A 21,215-nucleotide genomic window follows, 5' to 3' on the forward strand; every position below is an offset into this window, starting at 1 on the left:
TCTATTTTATGGATAAAATCTTGAGTGGCAATCTCACAAAGTGAGAAGCTGTGGTTTTTCTTTTTTCCTGTGTTTCAAATTTGTGCTGTGTGGTTTTATTTCAGTATCTAGGTCAATGGAGCACTGAATATCTGAGATGTTTAGGATGTATTCTCTTTGCACCCAAGCATGACTAATCACATTGAGCTACATCTTTAAGATGAAGTGCATTTATGTTCTCTGACGAACCAGGCTGCATTCTTGCCTTTCCAAACACATTTTACATACATTAGTAGGCTCAAGACTTTCTTTTGAAGATTTTCTTCCATTCAGGAGTAAGAGTCAATGCATTTTAGCCCAGCTTTTCTCCTGCCTGTTGTTTTCTTTTGGGATTACCGTTTGGTCATTGTTCGGTTCAGACCATACTCAATTGCCCTTGTAATTAGTGCAGAGCTTAATAACCGTGTACAGAGTAATCACGTCTGCTCCCATTTTCAGGGATTGTTTTGACTCTTTCAGCTCCCACTGACTTTTTGGGTGAGTGTTTGACATTTAGCACCTCTGAGGCTAAGTATATTTCAATTGTGGGCAAGCTGCTAATCTGTTAAAACATAGCCATTAAGTGATAGGATTATAGTCACTAAATATGACTGCCTCCAGATGAGCTACCCTGAAACCAATTTATAGACAGTGAAGTTCTGCCATTATGTTCCTGGAAGTATGCTTAACTCTAAGCTAAATTTCTGGCAGGTGGTTCAAGACATAAAAAATATAAGTAAGGCTAGATCACCTGTTGAATTGTTATTAGGTTCCTAATCTCTTTTGTTTGGAGTGTTGGTCTGAGACTGTATAGAACTGAGCCTGTAAAATTTGGGATTTAAGTCTGAGTTTATCTATAGAAATGGAAGCTGTCAGACATAAGAGTTTAAGGAACTCCCTCTTAGGAGGACCTTTAAAATGGAAATGCTTAGATGCACATGACACCATTTAAATTCATGCTCTGCTGCTGAAAAATGCCTGCTATAAAGGAATACCAAGATTACCACTATAGCTGCAATGAAATCATCTGCTCAGAATCTTCGTAGTGTTTGAAGACTGGCAGTAATTGTGAGGTTTCGTTGTTCTGCACTTGTAAACCAGGCTGTGCTCTTTATTTCCTGGTAGTTCTTGGAAGCAGGCACAGTCTCCTGTCTTAACTTTGCACGTTCTGTTTGACAAATCCAGTCTCTTGTTTGCTTAGATACTTGGTCTTGAAACAAAAGAACGAACCAGTTTACTTCCTAGAATCTAGATTCTGGTTTATTTCATAGCTGTGTTTACAACAAGTTTGTTTAATGCTGCAGAGGCTGATTTGTGTAGCTCTTGGTTGTCACTAGTCAAGAAGACAAATTAGAAGCCTCTCCCTTTTCAATGCCTAAAGCATTTTCTTACTGACATCCTTGTAAGGTAGGTACCACTGGGTAGCAAATCCATAATGCTATGGTGATGTTTGAAATAAATAGCATCTTACTTGTCCAAGCTTCAGTAAGGTATAACTGTCTTTGGCAGAACTATGAAAGATCAGTGAAAGGAAAATTTCCACTTTATATCTGAACAAGAGCTATACAACGGAAAAATCAATGTACAACCATTGTGGGGTTAAGAACTGTAAAGATTCTTCTGAATTCATTCACTTGAGTGTCAGCATCCTTGTTATTAATGCAAGTGTCATGTCTGGTGACTTCACCTGAAATGAAGTTTGAAGTGCCCTGTATGTGCTGCAGCTTATGACAGAAGGGAAGGCTGTGGAATATGAAGCAGGAAGTAGATTTGCCTGTTGGATTGTGATACCTCACAGGTGCTGGTACACACTGCACTTCAGAAAGGAAGCACATGCTGAATTCTAAGCACTTGCATTTCCTACTGCTTAAAACTGCTGGTGTTTAAGTACAGGCAAAATGATTTGAAAGATTTCAAGTGAGCTCTACTTTGTTCCCCAAAAGATGCTGATTTTTGATGTTCTGTTAACTAAGACTGACTGTTTTCACCCTTTTCCTAGGTGTTTACCTCCCATGGACCTACAGTGATCATGCCAACCTGGTTCTGTTCTCGAGAATGGTTTTTTCACGTGGGAAAATTTGATGAGGGTGGAAAGGTGAGTGTTGTGGATGTGTAGTCCAGGAGCCATCATTCTCCTAAGGGCAAAGATTTATTATCCTGATGGTGAAGAACAAAGGAGGAGGGGAGGTCAGAATGTGCTGTAAAACTACTATCATTAAGTCTCATTTATCCACCCACTTGTCAATCTTAATTTTCAATTTTATCCTCAGATGTTAAGTAGCTTTTCCTCAAGGATCAGGACCAAAAGCTGCAAATTAAATGACTGTTATTTGAGAAGTATTCCTCCACTGCCAGGTCATCTTTTTCTAAGTTGATATTTTTGGTATGAATGCAGTTTGGTTGCTTTAGGCTCATCAGCATTTTTTATGGAATAAAATCCAGACACATCTGTTGGCAGTATTGGTTGTGGTAGATGTTGGCAAACAAATCTAATTCAGACATGTTTGGATTCACTCTGTTTTGGACCTGATAGGGTTTTGCTTCCAACGTTTTTGGTGAGATTTTAGGGCTAAATTTAGGGTTCTGATTTTCTCCCCCCACCCCCAAAAGCTTTCATTTAATAGCACTCTAAAAAAACCAAAAACAAAACAACAACTAAACCTCTGTTGAGGTTATTTCCTATTTTATTATGTAAACTACAACATATTATGATGATTATTCTTTTTATAGCCTCTAAATGGAGTCATCCTGTGCCTTGCAGTGTGTACATATACACTTACACCAATACATACATCTACATGTGTGTCTGAGGATACACAAATATTATTCTTTTGGCTGCCAAAAAGAATTAGACTTTAAGGAGATGGCAGACAGAGAACAGAACTTGGTGGTGAAAAGATTCATTCTTAATTATATGGCTGGTAAGAAGAAGAGCTGGGAATGGTGCCTGACTCCAATACAATCTGCATTTGCTGACCCCTATGCTTTATTTCTTCTTTATTATTATTCCTTATCATTGTGTTTTCGTTCACTGAAAAAAATTGGAGTGAATTTCTTGAGCATTGTTAGAAAGCTCAGAAAAGAAAGCAAGCAAGCTAAAACATAGTAACAACAATAGAACAGCAAGCCTAATAATAAAGTTCAAGAGGTTAAGTTAAACAGGCTATTGTTCTGTGCTTTTTGCTCTGAGTTTTGGAGGTTTTTTTCTGGGTTTGGTGATTTCCCCCCCCCCCCCCTTTGTTTCTTCTTTCTATGTAATTGTGCAGGAACCATTCCACTGGCTATGCAGACTGTCACTGACAGTCTTAATCCTAATGACTTTTTTAGTCACAATGCATGATATGTTCTTCCAGATTTAAAAATTACCAGTGATAAGTGAAACTTGTTGTTTGTCCCTATTGTGAAGTGTCCAACATGTCAGAACTCAAACTGTGGCTGATACAGAGGAGCTTAAAAAAAACCACCCCGAAACTCTATGGAAAAGGGTGATGACAGATCTGAACAAAGCAATGAACAAAAGCAATGGAGTCCAACCTTTGTCCTGTGTGGATTCAGAAGACACAAAATGAAGTCCTAAATCTATCAGCATTTAGCACTATATTTGGTATTAATCCAACTCAGTTTGAAGAGAATTCTTTTGAGACAAGTAAAGAAATATTTTCCTGAGTATCAATAGAGCTGTTAAAAACTATGTACTAACTTACTAGTAAGGATCTTATCTGTGTGTGTATGTTCTGTCCTGAGCCATGATTTGGCTATATTAATTTCATCACTTCCATCTCCATTTTTGAGTTAGTATTTAACAGTGTGAGCTTTAAGTGTCATGTTGCCACAAGAAATAGGCCAACAAATCTCCCCATTTCAACCCTCTCCATTTGCTAAACTCTTTCCATGCCAAAAAGCTGCGGTTCTCATTTGGAATTAAATCCAAACACCTGTTCTTCATATTTCAGCACTTAGAACAAATGGAAGACGATTTTTTCATGGATGAAATTGTGGTTTGATGTTTGTGTTAATAGTTTTGAGTGGAGTGATAGAACATAGATAGTTAAGCTGTGATGTAGGGGTTTTTGTATTACAGATGGGTGTGTATGTGTCTCTCTGTCTACCCAGGATTTATGTGAAACAGATTAAAAACAGTATCACCAAGGTTGGAAGAGACTTCATAGATCACCAAGTCCAACCCTTTACCACAGAGCTCAAGGCTAGGCCATGGCACCAAGTGCCACATCCAGTCCTGCCTTGAACAGCTCCAGGGACGGTGACTCCACCACCTCCCCAGGCAGCCCATTCCAGTGTCCAATGACTCTCTCAGTGAAGAACTTTCTCCTCGCCTCGAGCCTAAATCTCCCCTGGCATAGCTTGAGGCTGTGTCCTCTCGTTCTGGTGCTGGCCACCTGAGAGAAGAGAGCAAAACGAACAACATTGTTTTAGAAGTTCCTTGTGTTCAAGATCTGAAACAGTTGTGGATTTGTTCCTTTATGGTCATCACTGTGCAATGCCCATGCAAAACCCTGAATAGAAATGGTGGCTAAGAACATGACAGGTTGGCTTTATGCACTGGTTGACTCAAATGGTAAAGGTGTTACTTCTGCAAACAGTGGTTAACTAAAATGGTTAAGGTGTTACTTCTGCATCCTCTGACATACGATAATTAAAGCACAAGTACTTCAGAGTAGTTTGTTTTAGTAAGTTCTAATGGCACTCTGAGACCAGGATAATACAATACATGAGCAATGCTGTACAATAATACCTAAAACTTTAAAGATACCTTTTAAATAAGATCCCCTGCTGGGAGGGGACCATGTTTCTGACTTACTTTTTAGGAAACTAATGCAAAAGGGATCATCCTGTTATTTAGCTGGTTTGGATAAAGAGTGCAGAAATTCCTTATTGAAAGAAGTAGCAGGAGAACGAGAGGACACAGCCTCAGGCTGCGCCAGGGGAAATTTAGGCTCAAGGTGAGGAGAAAGTTCTTCACTGAGAGAGTCATTGGACACTGGAATGGGCTGCCCGGGGAGGTGGTGGAGTCGCCGTCCCTGGAGCTATTCAAGGCAGGATTGGGCGTGGCACTTGGTGCCATGGTCTAGCCTTGAGCTCTGTGGTAAAGGGTTGGACTTGATGATCTATGAGGTCTCTTCCAACCTTGGTGATACTGTGATACTTTGCTAAACCCTTCAGAGCTCACAGCTGAAAATTAATGTAATGTTATCTGTGTGGTTGGTTGTGCTTCTGTTCCTTTTGATGTCTTCTAACAACCAGTAGCACTGTTGAAAAGTCATGTGTGTCCAAAAGTATCACAAAATATTATGTTGAGGAATAGTGCACTTGGTCTTGTATGATAGGAAAAGCAGATTTGGGAGCTTTATCATCTGTTACAGAATGTAGAAAATCATGTGCAGTGGTAGATGTGGTGTCTGTTACAGGCTAGGCAAAGGTATTGCTTTAAATGTTTGACAGCATGCTTCAATTTTCATACAATACCAGCATTCTGCAACTGTATCTGGCTGACCTTGTGTCCTTCTGCTGAAATGTGTTCTTCAGGTGGATGACAGAGTTTGTTTGCTGCTGGTATCCACCTGGAGATCACAAGCAGGGCACATTATTTGTCTCTTTTGTCATGTTGTTGTTTTGTCCTAGTCACTTGTGTGCAATGGCACTAAGCTAAGCCAACCTTGTTTGAAGCTCTAGATAAATGCTTGAAGAAATCTTGAGTACAATAACTAACTGTATAAATGAGCATTGCTAACCCACAGACTCTGTTCCATGCAATGTGGAAAATGGCACAGTCTGGCCTTTATTGAAGCAATATTACTCTTGACATCATGACTGTAATGTGCCACAGCTGATTCTTTCTCTAGAGTTTTACCACAACTTGGTCCCAGATTTCCTGTCACCTCTGAGTTTAACCTTCCTTTTTAAGTGGATGAGAGCTAAAAATAGAGTGACAGCCTTAAAGTTCTAAGCTAATCTCAAAGTGTAAACAAGGGGAAATTATTCTTAATGAGCCCCAGATGGAACAGCATATTACAAACCACTTCTGGCCTTTCTGAGTGCAAACTGTGGCTCCAAACAAAGTGTCTGGAGCTTGGTTTTGATCTATTTTTGTGATAAAAGCTCACAAAAACCCCCACAAGTTGAAGAGGTGTCAAAATACCTTTTGCTGCACAGGAGACTCACATATGCTGTAAAGCTCTAAGATAACTTTGTAGGCTATTAGGTGCTAACTAATGCATTTTTCCATTTTTCTGTGCCAAAGCACACAAATGTCATTCCCTCCACAAAGGCAGGCAGCTGCAATAACACCTGAAAGGTAAAAGGCTAAGTAGGAATTTGGGGGTTTAGAACAGGAATTAAAATATAGTTGGTCTGCTAAATAACCCATCAAGGTTCTCTGGGGAAAAATCTGGATAAAACACAGGCACTAATGTTCATGGCTGAACAGAGATCAGTATTTGATCTAAAAACAGGTCAGAAATAGTGCTGGAGCCAACAATTAATTACACTTGATGATTTATTTGTACACTGACTCCATACCCCATGTCAAATGACATTTTTTGCTAGTCTGTTATTAAATATCATTTAGAATTTACCATCTCCCTTCCATTTGACTTCTCCATCATCTCTGTTTAGCTACAATTGTGTGCCAGTACATTTGGATGAAAGCCATCTGTTGGAGTTTTCTCTAAACTGTTATTTCCCAAACAATGAAATGTATGTTACAGGCTTCAGGTCTCATACCATGGTGAAATGATGTGAAAACATGATTTGTATGGCAGCCAAAAAAAAAGAAGTGTCAGATCTTCAGGAAGGGAGACTTGAGACTATCTTGGGTCATCCTTAAGAAAAGTCATTAATAGCTATTTAATATAGAGTTAACTTGTGGTTAGTCTACTTGCTATTTCTGGTAACTCTCCTAAAGGAAGTTAAACTAAGGAGCATTCTCAATTAATGATAATTTGTCCCTGAAGTAAATAATTTCAATCAGAAGTAGTTGATTACAAAGGAAAAATACAATTGGCATTTAATACAGAACTTGTCTTTAGAGAAAGACTGAAAAACAGATGATTCTTGATTAAATTATTACTTGTTTTATTTTTTGTTTAACTCAACTTTACATTTAAATTGGGGAAATTATTTAGTTTTAGCTTCTGGCAGCTTAGCTGTTCCCCATTAGCAGAACACTGAACAGCATTTCTTGGTAAGAGAGTTTAATGTCTGACAGAACAGCATTTCTTTCTGAGGCAGGAGTACTTCTCTAAAGTAGGGACTCTCCCGTGTTCACTTCCACATAAGCAGCTGTTGGCATATGGATTTTTAAGAAAAGGAAAGAAGTAGTCTTCTTTTTGTTTGGTTGTTTTGGATTTTGCTCATCATCTCTGCTTTATTGCCAAGTGACTCTGAGTTGAGACTCTTCCTATTTAATCATAGGTGGTATAATATGCACCATTATTCTTCCCCTGTACTGAACACTGGTCAGGCCACACCTTGAGTACTGTGTCCAGTTCTGAGCTCCTCAGTTCAAGAGAGATGTTGAGGTGCTGGAATGTTTCCAGAGAAGGGAAGCTGATGAAAGGCCTGGAGCACAAACCCTATGAGGAGAGGCTGAGGGAGCCAAGTTATAGCCCAATTTTCCTTGGTGCTTCTGAAGATGAAGGGCTAAGCTTTCCCAAACCTGCAGGTTGTTTTTCATGTGTGGACAGATTTGCTTCCCTTCTCTTGTTGCTATTTGTTATAAATGCAGGTATTCTGCAAATAAAAAGCATTGTATTGGGTTCCCCATTTTCAGTAGTTTCTGCTCTGCATGGGCTAAATCTCCACTGGTTTTACTCACAAGGATCTGCCACCTCTACTAGAGTGCCTTCTGCTGGATGATGACAGAAGAAAAGTACATATCAAAGGTGATTGAAAGGCTGAGTGAAGGGAAAAGAGATGGACTAAGGAAATAGGGACAGATTGATTCTGTGGTGGGATCAACCTCCTGTATTAGGTTTAGCAGCTGATGGCAGCTCTTACATTGTATGTATGCCTCTCCAGCCTAGTGGTAGCTACCACAGAGCTCTCACCAGGTGTTATGAGTACCAGCACCTCACAGAGGGCCACTTTCAGAAAAGGCCTTAAAAAATTGCTGATTACTGCCTACATCCCTGTTGATGCTCCTCATCATAACTGATGGTGGAGTTGCAAAAATTGTAGCCAGAATTGCTAGTTGTATTGGTAGGTGGCTTGCACCTCCTTGCCAAATATGTATGTTGAAGACACTGTGGCTAGAGAACCATTTCATGCACAGTGATATAGGAGTGGGAAGTAATGTGAAGATAAACAAGAGGAGAATCATGAAGCATTTAGTGTGGTCCCTGAACAAGGAATTACTTTACCTCAGGTTAGATTCTGCTTGACACCCTGTTGTGTATACAAAGTCAGTTTGCTCACCTGTACAGTCAGACATCAGCACAGCAAGAGATATCTGCCCAAAATAGAGTAAACACAAATCCTTCCCCTCTTTAGCAGTGTTATGCTCCACTAAATGATGACTTTGCCTGTGGCTAGTGCATGCTGCTTGGAACAGCGAACCTGAGGGTCTGTTTTTCACTAGCAGTTGTAATTGGCAACTGATCAGTACAACCTTGAGAGTAAGGGCAGGCCAATGAGTTTATCCTTCTGTGTAGCAGAGTATACAGGGTTGGATTTTGCCTATAACATGGAAAATCCTATGGATAGTCCAGCAACATCTAAACTGTATTTATTAATGCTGAAAGCTCTTTATGTGGTAGTTTATTGCTGAAATGCTGCATTGTTAATTGATACTTTTAGCTAGTATACAATAAAAAAATACATTAAAAGAGTCATTTTAGTGGTCAAACAGCTTTTTCTTTGAAGGCTGTGGTGTTTGACAGAGATTCCTGGTGTTTAAAATGCCATCTGGATTCAATAATACGTCTCAGTTGAGAAGAAACTCTTGTATTGCAACAAACTTAACATGCTCAAGAGCCATGGGAAGTCCCATCCCTGCAGGATCTGTAACACAGTCAACATCGTTCCTGCCCTGAAAAGCGCACAGCAGTGCTGTGCCTTTGTAATGTGAGAGGCCACTGCTGAGCAGAGCAAGGCACCTGTCGGTCCTGAGGCTGCGAGTGCTGGGTTTTAAACTCCTCCTGCCAGCCAAAGGGAAGCAGAAGAACACTTGGAGGCGAGCAGCATTTGGAGAGATCCTTTTGCAGTAACGCAGTAACGCTTCTCTCTAAGTTCCATACTAGTGCTTGTCCTGATTAGTGTAAATGCTTATCCAAACTAAAATGAACTGCAGATACTTAGATGATATAATCATATATCTGAATCAAACTGTGACCACTGCAACAAACTGACACATGCTGCAAAATTGATGCCCTGCCTGATACAGTCTAGTGTGCAACTGGAAAAGAAAGGTTTAAACTTTGCTGCTGACTCTTAATGTTTCCATAAAAGTCCAGAATAAGAAAAAGATAGAAATGGCTACATGAAATGGGAAGAATTTGTTTTTTCTTGGATTTTTCATGGCTCTGGTTGATGTCTACTTCTCCAACTTCCCCTAGATTTAATTTGTGACTTTCAAAATAGGGTCATACAAAGCATTGATTGTAAAAAGTTTCTCTAAAATTGCATCTCTTAACCTAGAAGTCAAACCAATATCTACAAAGACAAACAATAGCTACAGATAAGCTGCCCTCAGATCAGAACCCACTCTGTTCAGAATCTGGGAGCGTAGCCCAGTTCAGTGTCTTGAATCAATCCATCGTATAGTGAAGTCTGGAGCTGCAAAGGAGAGAGCTTGATTTGATTCTCTTTTCTCCCAAGATATATACGTTCAGTTAAGTGTTTTGGATTTGTTTTCCAGGCTTCAAAGCTTTTTTAGTCTCATTTTTCTTCCTCTCCCCACATCCCCTTGGCTGCTCAGTCTGATGGATATGAGAAGCAGTCACTGAACTGTATTGCACTTAGAACTAGAAGGCCAGAAGAAACCACAGAGGGATTTTGGGTTCAGCACTTTAATTGGAAGAATCTCCTTTACTGAATTATGAAAGAAACTCAGAAGCTGGGGTAATGGGGAAAAAATGCAATTTATTTTTAACTTGCCCCCTTATTATTATTTTTGTGCTGAAATACCTACAGCTGAGGTCGAGGCTTATGCTTTTGTTGTTCTTGTGTGTGATATTGCCTACAGAATTAAATGTGTTTCAATATCTCTCCCTTCTTTTACTTTTCATTCTCGACTTTGTCATGTTGTACTCCAGCTTTTTATTAATGCTACTTAAATATTTTATTTGGCCCATGTTGGTTTTCTACATCAGAGATTTTTAGCTTGATAAAATTATGTGACCTTTTTAAACACTGGGTTGGAGGAAAGAAAAACCTGTATTTAAACACAGAAAAAATACATGTTCCAGCACATTGCAAGAAGCTGCACCACTGCAAAATGTAAATAGATGCTACTTTTTAACCCTCAGTGTAGGGCTGTGGGGTTATGCTTTCATATGCTGTGACATACAGTTGAATACTATATGCCAAAAGATCATACTTCTGACACTGTGTCATTGGCATGAAGATTTTCTGATTTTTAGGTGGAAAATGTTGCATGTGAACATGCAGTCTCTGTTGTTTCACAGAACTTTGTGTGTGTGTGTATATATATCCACAACTCTAGGAGAATTTTTGCAGTGTTTCAGCAGTACTGCTTGCAATCCCATCAGGAGGGAATGTACCATGGAAATAAGTTGCAAGGGGTAGAAGATAGTTTTGCCATCAGACATTGTCTCATTCCAAGGTTGCTTTATTAAGGTCTCTTATTATGTGGTTTGGTTAACCTTGATCTCAGGTAGAGGACAGCTTAGGTTATTTGTTTGGTGACCAAGGAAAGAAAATAACTCTAGTGGAAAAACTTAGACAGCAAAACAGTCTTTTGAATTCGCTGATCCCTTTCAGTAACCTGGCTGGTTATATGCTGCTTCATGAAGCATCTGAGCTTCTCTCTTTTGGGACTAACCTATACCAGGCTTTACATCCCTGGCAAAATGGGATGATGTTTATTTTTCCACCTCTGTCCTTGTGGTTAGGCATACTTTATTTTTAAATAGCACTGCTTGCATTTTAAAATACCTTTTATCTTTTTGAACAGATGTTTAATGAGCCATTAGATAACTCCTGGAGGAATAACCGTAATACAGTGTTGTTAAGCCTTATTCCTTTGGCAAAAAAAGAATTGTATCTTTCGTTGTAACTCTGAATGCCAGTCACTTCCTGCTCTGAAATAACTGTTTCTCTTCCAGGGTGTTCCAGAAGATTTGTTGTTTTTTTATAAACACCTCCAAAAGGGTGGAGAAGTCTTTCGAGTAAACCATTGCCTCCTGCTGTACCGTTACCATCCCCAGGCTGCAACTCATTCCGTCCTAGAGTAAGTTGCCTTTCTTGGTGGAGCGTAATAATTAGCTTAATGTTGGGTGATTGGCAATAAAGATGCCTAATCTCTTCATGACATCACACAACAGAATAATTAGCTAGTTGTTTAATTGTTATTTTGTTTTAAGCATAAAATATGTTGGTAGCATTCTCTTTTGATGCTTAGATTTAGATTTGTTCTTGCTAATAATTTGCTTCAGAGTAGCAAGCTGCAGTGGTGGAACTGCAATTATGAATTGAAATCTTTGATTCAAATACTGCTGCTACCTGTGTACCAGTGCTTATGATTTAGTGAGGCATGAGGTGGGCTGGGGGCACTTCAACATTTAACAAATAGTGGAGAGGGGAAGGAAAAAAGAAAAAAAAACCCTTTGGCTTTGCAACTGTTTCTGAAGTATTTTCACAGTAGATATTGTAGGAGCAGTGAAGCATTTTGGGGACTGTTACAGCAGTTGTGTGTTCTGAACTTCTAGTTACCATTCCTTGAGCTGATAGACTGTAACTGTGAGATCTCATAATTTGCCTGAATAATCTCTCTGGTTATCTAGAGCATCTGAGTTTCTTACCCTAAAAGCAGATTAAGAATGCATTATATGATTATGTATCTTAACTTCTGAGCATGGTAAAAGTGAGCAGTGAAGCAGAAACTCCTCAATAGTTTGAACATGATTGTAAGAACACAATTGAAATACATCCTGTTGGTGACATTTTATTGGAGGTTTTAATTAGAATTTTTAATAGGTGTGGGTTTGATTCTCATTTATTTTGTCATGTGAACCATTATGTAGAAGATAATTTATTAGTTTTAAAGCTTCTTTTCTTCATTTCAAACCCAACTGCCTTGATTTTTGAAACAGTAAACAGGAACTTGTCCTACCCACAAAAAACTTCTTTTGAATAAACCAAAACCCCCTAAACCTTTAATCTGATAATGTGCTGCATTTACATATATTACTTTCCTATTTTAAAAAGCCTAAACCTTCTTAATCAGATAATGAGGTTTGAAAAATACCTGAGGATGTTTAGGAGTAATTATCTCAGGTGCTTCCTTGGAAGCTGTTGCCTACTGCTTTTTGGGTGCTGTTCTGCCCTTAAAGACAACTTAAAAATTGTCAATTAGTGATTCCTTTACCTGCTGGCTTTACCCAGAGAATGCATTCTTCCTGCTCAGAGGTTCTGCAAGTTGAGCCAAAGTTGTTTCTTTCTCTTACGCATTGATGTTTAAAGTTCTGTGAGTTGTTTTGTCTGTTAAGAGTCCTACACCTGAATCAAAATGGTAATGAAGTAAACTGCTTTTTTTTACTGATTAGTGATATAAATACACTTTTCAGACAGTCCTATTTGTATGGCCTTGTAGAACTGACTAATAAAATGAAACATTTTGGTGGGTATTTCAGTTGTATATCACCATAGTATTGTTTCACTGTAAATACTTTTCTAACATAAATATCATGGTCATGGTTAATGTCACCATAGAGCATTTATATGGATGCATAAGTACATAAAATCACTGAACTCTGAAACAGTCATTCCAAGCAAATACAAGACATGATTTGGATTTTGCAAAGAAATCAGAGGTACATGATTTTCCCCTTGCACTGCTGTTTAAGGGTTTGTTTTCTCTTGTAGTGTGTGTGTGTTATAACCTTCTCATCAATGCATTGTGGGTTGCTAGAACTCTTGGAAGCCCAGTGCTTGTATCTGTGGGAAAACATCTTATTCTTGGAAATGAGTTTGGTTTGAATTTACTGCAAGCTGTTGCTTATTCAGATCTACAAGGTTGTGTGGCACAAACACCCTGAGTTACAACACACTGTGAGAATGTGGAAATACTGTAAAGCTCTTTCAGATGTGCAGCCTGCATGTCCAAATTGGCGCCTTTCTTGTCTCATTCGAAGAAGTCAGGCGAACCACTCTTCCTCTTGGCATTTTGCTGGTACTACTGTTAATAATAATTTGTGCAAACTTTGACATATGAGGTTGTGTAACATCTCTTTGTACTGGCCTGTTCCCTTTTTTTGTTGCCTAAACTGTGAAGGGTTGGCCAGCATTTGTTTCTAAAGGTTGAGATGCACACTGAGCAGAGACATCAATGGACTCATCATGAAGATTTAAATTAATTTAAAATGGATCTTTCCTAATTTGCCTTTTGGTCACCCCACCTTATTTAATGTGTGTTCTACTTTCTCTAGAAGTCTCTTTCTAATGGTGTGTTTTGTTTGAGCAATTTTCTGTGGCATTTTGCCTTTTGCCACTGGCCTATGTTGTCTTTGAATTTTCAGAGTTAGCCCAGAGCTCAATTTGGAAGCTGTTAGCTCAGCAACTTGCCTGAGATCAAAATGATGCTTGTAGGAAGGCTGATTTAAAAAAAAAAAAAAACAAACCAAACCAAACCCAACAAGAAAACCCCAACAGCTTATGCCTAGTTGCAGTCTTACAATTAGAACTGATAAATAGGATTTGTTTTATACAAAGGTGCACGATTCAGTCTTTTCAGCAAAGCTGACAGTCACTTGTAGCTTGTTTTGGGCTCATTTCAGTTGAGACCAGCATCTTTCATTACTATTCATGGGGGAAAATGCCTGGTTTTGCATTTCCAAACTTCCTAAAGTATTTATAAAACTACTTGGCAAGCGATATTCAGTTCTTTTTATTTAGCATGTACAACTGTAAACACTAACGATTTTTAGGTCATTTCCTATGATTAGTATCCTTCTGGAACAAATATGTAGAGGTGAAAGTATCTGTGAAGCAGGAAACAGAATCTTATTTACATTCTTCCTTTCCCTGGAGGCATCAGACTGCATTATTAAATGTTTTGGATGTGTGACAGAATCAGAATGAAGTACAGTGTCTATATTTAGATTTCATTACTGAAATGTAAACGTTCTCATTGTTATTCCATCTAAAAATTGTGATGGATGTCTGCTCAATGTGAATGAGCAATACACAGTTTGAGAAACTTCTCTTCAGCAAGGAATTTACAACACAAAACCCCACATATTGTATCTCTTAGATCTAAATCATCTTACTTTAGGGCTTGTCCTAGGGCTGTGTGTACTTTGTGCTATGTAGCTAAGTTACACTGACTTGCCACAATATCAAAGCTGGCTTTATAATGAGAAGTACTGGAGTAAGAAAGTTTGGTGTATAGCAAAACCATTGTGAAATGCATATGCTTTCATCTTGCTAAGAGGGGGGAAAAAAAAAGGAGTTGTATGTAAAATGATGTAGCTCATTGTGAGAATAAGCTGAGCAATAAAACATTGCCCCTGTCATGAGGACAGGCAGTTGGGACAGGTAGCAAGTTACACAGAAAACAAGGTTTGTACCTTCTAGCTGAGATTCAGGTGATGCCATTTTCTGCAGAAAACATGCAGGGCTTACAGTAATTTTGTGTGCTGTGTGTTCAGAGTGAGTATTAATACTGCAAGAGCTTATTCTGCAGAAATCACCAAAATGATGTAATCTATTGAAACCATCTGGTTTCAGGCACTGGAAGCTTCCAGTGTCATCTAAGCGAAGGAGAACAGACACTTGGCCTGATAGACACATTTGGTTGTTGTAGAGGTTCTCTGAGGCGTGGGGCTCATAGCTGATGAGCTCTGGAATGCCTGCTTCATTTCCTGCAAAAACATCCTTCCAAAAATAGGCAGGAGAGAGGAGCAGTGTAACATGTTCCTGTGCAACTGCTGCAAAGATGAGGTCAACTGCGTTTTTATCTTCTCTGCTTGCGTTTGGCACTTCAATTAAACATGGAAACTAATGACCTCATTAGATTTTTGAAAAGTAAATGGCATTAACATTGATAGTTTCTGTCTTTCTTAATAAGCCTTTCATGAGAAATAGGCCACAATGCAAACCATGCCTGAGTTAATGACCCATGACCTGAAGATGAACTCAGACATTAATAGAACCTATTAACAGTGTAAATGTAATAACTCAGTGGGACGATATAGTCCAGCAATGAATAAGTTCACATGAAGTTCAACAGAGCAACAACAACCAAAAAAAATCAGTTTATTCACCAGTATGGTCAAGGTTCAAATGGGATTAATTTCTGATTGTAAGGACCTTGAATTCTATGTGCAGGGCTAGCTTTATAGAATCTCTTCCTTCAGCCCTCGCTGTGAATACAAAGTTCTCTGGTTTTCCATCTCTGGATTATCTATCAGGTGAGATTCACCTATAATGCAGGACTCTCTAATCCTGCCATGAGTAAAAAGCCACTGGCAGAAGCCATTCACTTAAGAACTCCTCATCCTGTCTGGTGTTACCCGAGTAGTGTGCAGGACCAGTGTCTATGCAAAAGGTCAGATGGATGGATTTATGGCATTACTGTGCATGGTAATCAATACCTAAAATTCCAGTACTGCTGAGGATATTGGGCTTGTACTTGTGCATTTCTCAAGTACTTGCACATCTGTCTTTGCTCTGTTGATTCACTTATGCAGCCTCACTGGGGGAAGGAAGGGAAAGGCATTCAAACTATATGGTGAGGTTTAAGTGAGCTCAGGCACTAAATCATATAGCTTTTATTGTCACATTATCTTTCATTTAAAAATAGGAGTGGAGCAGATGTTTCTTGACTCCTGTATTCAGTCAGTAGGTCACCACACTTTGTAACAGAGCTCCATTGTTATATTCCTTGGGTGGATGGTATGGTAATAACTGCTTGGGCCTGAGGAACACACTTCATAGTCATTCTCACCCACTGCATGAATACCCTCATTTCACTCCTGCAGAATTTTGGCTCCTTTTCTTCCTTCCAGACTATGTAACAGATGAGAATTGAGGGGCCATGGCAAGTGAGATCTTAGGAAAATTCTGTAAGCCTTGAGAATGGTTTTCCAAGTAGAAGAATGTATACTTCCAGCATCTATTTTGTAAAGTAATGAAAAGAAACTGAAAGAAGTGGGGAAAACCACATTCTCCAAGGATCTGGGTCAAGGAGTACTGGTGCATGGTAACAAACTTCTACAATCAGATGAATTTGTATCACACCTTCTGGCTGAGGAAAATCTTGTTAACCTCATACAGGCTAAGCAGTGATACTGAAGACTAGTGCAAACCAGCTTGCTTTAATCCTTACTGACACAGGTAGGAGAGTCAGCCTTGACTTGGGATGATAGCTCCTAGTTTTTGCTGGTGGCTATGAATATGCAATAATGCAAAATCTGAATATAGCTGTGAGAATCATCTCTGGGCAGTGGCTTGTACAGCTTCTAGATAGTTTCAGGCATTTTCTTTAATCATCCTTTGCACGTTGCTACAGTTTCTGCCTGTTGCACCTGCACTGGCTCTGAAAGGATGGGAAAATGGCATTCCCTTATCCCTCAAGGCAGGAATCCCAGTTATCCGTGCTGGAAATGTTAACAAACGTGGCACATTAGGTGAACCAGAAACCTGAAGGGCATAACTGAAACTCTCTCTTTAGATGCTCCTGCTTTTTGCTCCAGCATGAGATGGTTTGTGCAGGGCACATTTCCACAGAGATTGTCTGAGGTTGCCACTCCAAAGCTCAGTCACAAATTCCCTTCTTGCTTCTCTGTTTATCTGATTGATCTTGGCTTGCACTGGTAAAACATCTTCAAGGTTAACTCAGCGCTGGCAAGTGTTTGATAGAGCTTGAAGTTCTCATTACAAAGGGCACACACAATACGGGAAGGTGATTCTTTAAATTCTCTTCTGTGAGTATTTCCACAGAGGGCCTGAAACTGTGATGCAAGCAAAAAATCCCAAGTGCTGGGGATGTTGGCTTCATTTTCTTAGCTCAAAATAGGCATTTAAATAGGCCATTTATTGCTACTTAAATGCAGCTGCCTGGCAATATTCTTGTATTTGAAAAGTGGTTCAGTCTGGAGTTTAAAAGGATAGGAATGTTGTTATATTTGTATGCAGTTCTCTTGCATATTTTCCCCACGTATGATATTGATAGATTAGGTCAGTAAATCTGCTTCCATCTGGAATGTTTGTGGGTGATTAGCAACGAGATTTGGTCCGCTTGAACTTTACCTCTGTGGGATATAGGCACCCATTACCTAGCTAGCAAATGCACAATTGGCTTGAAGAGACTGATACAGCTCATGCTGGGACATCTCCATGACAATTAAAAACATTTTCTGTGAGCCTGGGAGTAGATTCCAGTGTTTGCCATACAACTAGAATTTGGTTGGTAATCCTTTTTATGCCTTGTAAAGTGGCCTGGTTTTTCTTTAACTTTCTTAAAGTGGAAAAGAAAACTTGCCTGTGTCACTCAAGGCAACAGAACAGATTCTGCAGTCCCTCTGGAATGTCATAGAGTGTTGCCTTTCTGAAGTCACATTTCAAAGTAAAATCAATTTTAAAACCTTTTCATTTACATGTAAAGCAATAATCCTCCTTTTCAGAAGCTAACAGAAGCTCTAAAATTTCCAGTAAATTGATCCTGGAAAAATACTCGACCTTCATATTTCTTTCCTTTAACTTTCCTTCTGGGAATATAATGTGCTCTAATGAACACGGAAAAAGGCGAGTGTCAAAGGATGCCAGCAGCAGCTAAAGCTTTGCAGCAGGAATGCAGCTTGTGCTTGCATTAGAAGAGATTTGCAGTCAAATCAAGACTTTTTTTTTCCCCCCTCCATTAGTTGAAGTGCTGGTGCACAGCCATAGTTCTTGATACATCATGGAAATGTAATATGGAGTAGCTGCCGTTCTTGGGTATTTATTTGTGTGAAGCTCTTCCCAAGTTACCATGGCACCATCAATGATGAAGTGCTAAGCAGGATTTGGCTGTGCTCAGAAATGGCACACTGACATGAAGTGGGCTCTGGACTAACCAGGAATCTATATGTCTTAGTGCTATGAGGGCTCCATGTTTTTCAAACCATCATTCAGGGCTATGAAGGAACACCACAAATAAAAACACAAATCCCTGTCATTAAAGTATTAGCAAAGTTTGCTAACAAACTTTTGGGAGCAGATTAGGATACCCAGTAACCCCAGTACCCACAAACAGGTGTGTGTGTGTTTTTTCTTTTCCCTTACGCTGTCTGAGTTTGGTCAGGTTTCTGTGTGAGTATGCACATATGCATACATGGGTACATAGCAATGCTGAAAGCTTTAGGGGTCAAAACCCACCTTTTTCCTAACTCTCCAGGGGAACCATCTGGAATCACCGAGTCAGGTTTCTTGAAGATAGAGTCCTGAGCTCCTGGACATCTTTCACCATTTGGAATGCTGGCAAACAAGGCAAGAAGCTCTACAGAAGCTTGTCACCAGCTAATCGGAAAAAGGTGAGTAACACCTGCACAAACCCACTTCCTTCCCTTCCACCTGCCTCCTTGCTGCTTTTACCATAACACAGCAAAATTCTTGTACGTTATTTTGTCCCCAAGCACTAAGTACAAAGCTGGCCATGGAATTCTCAATATTCTACATGTTCTTCTTTGACAATGCTACGTTGCTTACATACTACACTGACATACTTGGAGTGCACAGTGTGTATGTAGTGCAACATATGCACTTATATCCCTGCTTGCTGGTGGCAAAGCATAGCGCTGAGTGAGACTATATATTGCTGAAGGCCTGCTGCTGTGTAACTACCCATCTGGTAGCCAGGTACCCAAGGTGAGCAGAAGAACTCTTATTTGGATGATGTGATACTAAACTGCGTTGTTGAGAATTACTCATACAGGTATAATATTTGCCCAATTCTGAATTGGATGCTGGACCTAAACCCTATCAGAGCTGATCAGCCTGGTTTGTATCATGAAGAGCAGCTGTGCTGTGGCTCCCTTTGAAAAGCTGAATTGTTTAAAACTAGGGGTGGGATGAACAGATGAGTAGAAACTGTTGTAGATGACTCTCTAATTCCATTTACAATCAGTTGAAAATGATTTTCAGGAGAGATTTGTCTGAGAGTTTAAATGCCTTACTTTTGTAGCATTCTCTTGTGCAAAAGAACTTTGTTAGATAAAGGCTTTAGGGCTGATGTCAAATGGCAGTTTCTTATCAAAAGCCACAAAACATTGATTTTATTACCTAATTTGTTTTCTTTTCTTAAAAGTATGGATGGGAAGACAAGATGGCAAATACACATAAATGTGATTAATGTTGTGGCTCTCAGACCACACACATATAAAAAAACAGAAATGTGTGTCCTCATAACTGAATTGGAGACACTCATACAGTAAATATACAACACAAGAACTGAACCTGAATTTCCTGCTTCATACACCACCTCTCTTTCACTGCCATCACGTGGTGGTGGGTAGACCATACGAAGAAGGAAGATTAAAGGTTGTGTGCCTGCAATCAGTGAACTCATTCAAAGAGGACAGAACTGTCATTAAATGTATTGAGTTACCTTGGTTGTGCAGTGCAGCTTGCACATGACTTCAGGGTGTTTATGAGAATCTTCTCTGTCATTAGTATTCTGCAGAGCACTTTGAACTCCACTGACTCGCCAGCAACCATTGCACTTGTCTGTCTGCAAAACTAGAGAATGAGAAGATAAGGTCCAAGGGAAGAGACGGCAGCCAGGCTGGTAGAGTTTTGAGATGTTCAGTTTTGCAGCTGTGTCTCACCATCTTAGGTGTTGGGTTGTTTGTGTGGCTTTCTGGGTATTTGTGCTTTGCTTTTTCTTTTCTGCCCTTTTTGTGCCAAGCCAAAATGGAGATTGATATTAAGGTAGAACACCTCTCTAGCTTTGGGTGGCATTTGCCAACTACTTCTATAGGTGACTCATTTAGGGTTTCACACCCTGTTCAGCAAACACGATGATGATTTGAAGATGTCACTGCAGAGATACTAAACAGGGCAAGGGGAAAATCATGTTGGTGGGGTTTTGCCATTTTTCTGCCAAGGAGCCAAAAGCAGTAGGGTCAGCCTTCACTCCTCAGTGTGCTAGCACTGTCAGCATGGTCCTCATTAACTGGCTCTTGCCGTTCATTCCAGCTGACCTTTGCTTAACGTTTGCTTTGGCTCTGATGCTGTTTTGCTTCTGACAAGGTTGCAGTTGCATGTGTTCCAGTTTCAGTTGGATATTGATACATTGCATTGAGCACTAACCCACTGATTACTGGATGCTCCACCAGACACATTGAGCCAGTTTTATGTGCCGCTTGCAATTGCACTTGCCAAGTGTGACTCATTTTGCAAATGCACTGCAGAAAACTACTGATGCTTAATACCTTATACAGAGTAATCAAACTTGCCTACTGTCTGGCATGCTTTCTGGAGTATTCAGAGGTTTTCTCCAAAGTCACTGAAGATAACTGGCTTCAGAAAGTTACTTGCATCATCCCGTGTGAGAGTAGGAGTCTACTTTTTAGAGAACTGATTTCTGATAGAATTTCAATGATCTGTAGCAAATGAAGTACTGAATTTATGGAGTTATTTGAGCTCATTATGACTGCCATTGTAACTCCCTAGCTTTTCCAAAATGTGAGATCCCAAGTCTGTCCACCTCAGTCAGAACTGAAGCTTAAATAATATATCAGTTTTAACCAGTAGGTAGTTGGCAAGAGGCTGTGGAAGTTAAAACATCTCGCTTCTCCAAGAGCTGAGCAGAAGATTATGCTGCTGGAGTTTCACAAAAGAAATTAATAAACTTTTCAGTAGGTAATTCGTAGCAGATTTCATCGTATTCTAAGTTAATAATCATAAAAGAAAGCTAGTTAAACTCCACATTACACTTAAACATCCTTCAGGTATTTTCTGACTAATCTTCAACTCTTGCCAAAGACTTTAAAATCCCATATGAACAAAGGTTGTAAGTAGTT

At 39.5% G+C, this 21,215-nt stretch overlaps 1 protein-coding gene across 8 annotated transcripts in view; it reads left to right on the forward strand.

Annotated features, from left to right (window-relative positions):
* The window catches only part of B3GNTL1 (UDP-GlcNAc:betaGal beta-1,3-N-acetylglucosaminyltransferase like 1), a 124,107-nt gene that overhangs the window by 83,743 nt on the left and 19,149 nt on the right, over positions 1 to 21,215 (forward strand). For 5 of the 8 annotated variants that reach the window (XR_010303960.1, XM_064150867.1, XM_064150866.1 and 2 more), the window contains exons 7-9: positions 2,018 to 2,113; positions 11,322 to 11,446; positions 18,590 to 18,725. Coding sequence is in view for 5 of the 8 variants with exons in the window: in XM_064150867.1 (XP_064006937.1) it covers positions 2,018 to 2,113; positions 11,322 to 11,446; positions 18,590 to 18,725 (357 nt within the window). In the remaining 3 variants the exon portion in view is untranslated. Of the gene's footprint in view, positions 1 to 2,017; positions 2,114 to 11,321; positions 11,447 to 18,589; positions 18,726 to 19,863; positions 20,128 to 21,215 lie in introns of those variants that run through there. The other 3 variants (XR_010303962.1, XR_010303961.1, XM_064150870.1) reach the window with 2 other exon arrangements.

This window comes from Pogoniulus pusillus, chromosome 11, assembly GCF_015220805.1.
Source record: "Pogoniulus pusillus isolate bPogPus1 chromosome 11, bPogPus1.pri, whole genome shotgun sequence".
NCBI classification, from domain to species: Eukaryota; Metazoa; Chordata; class Aves; order Piciformes; family Lybiidae; genus Pogoniulus; species Pogoniulus pusillus.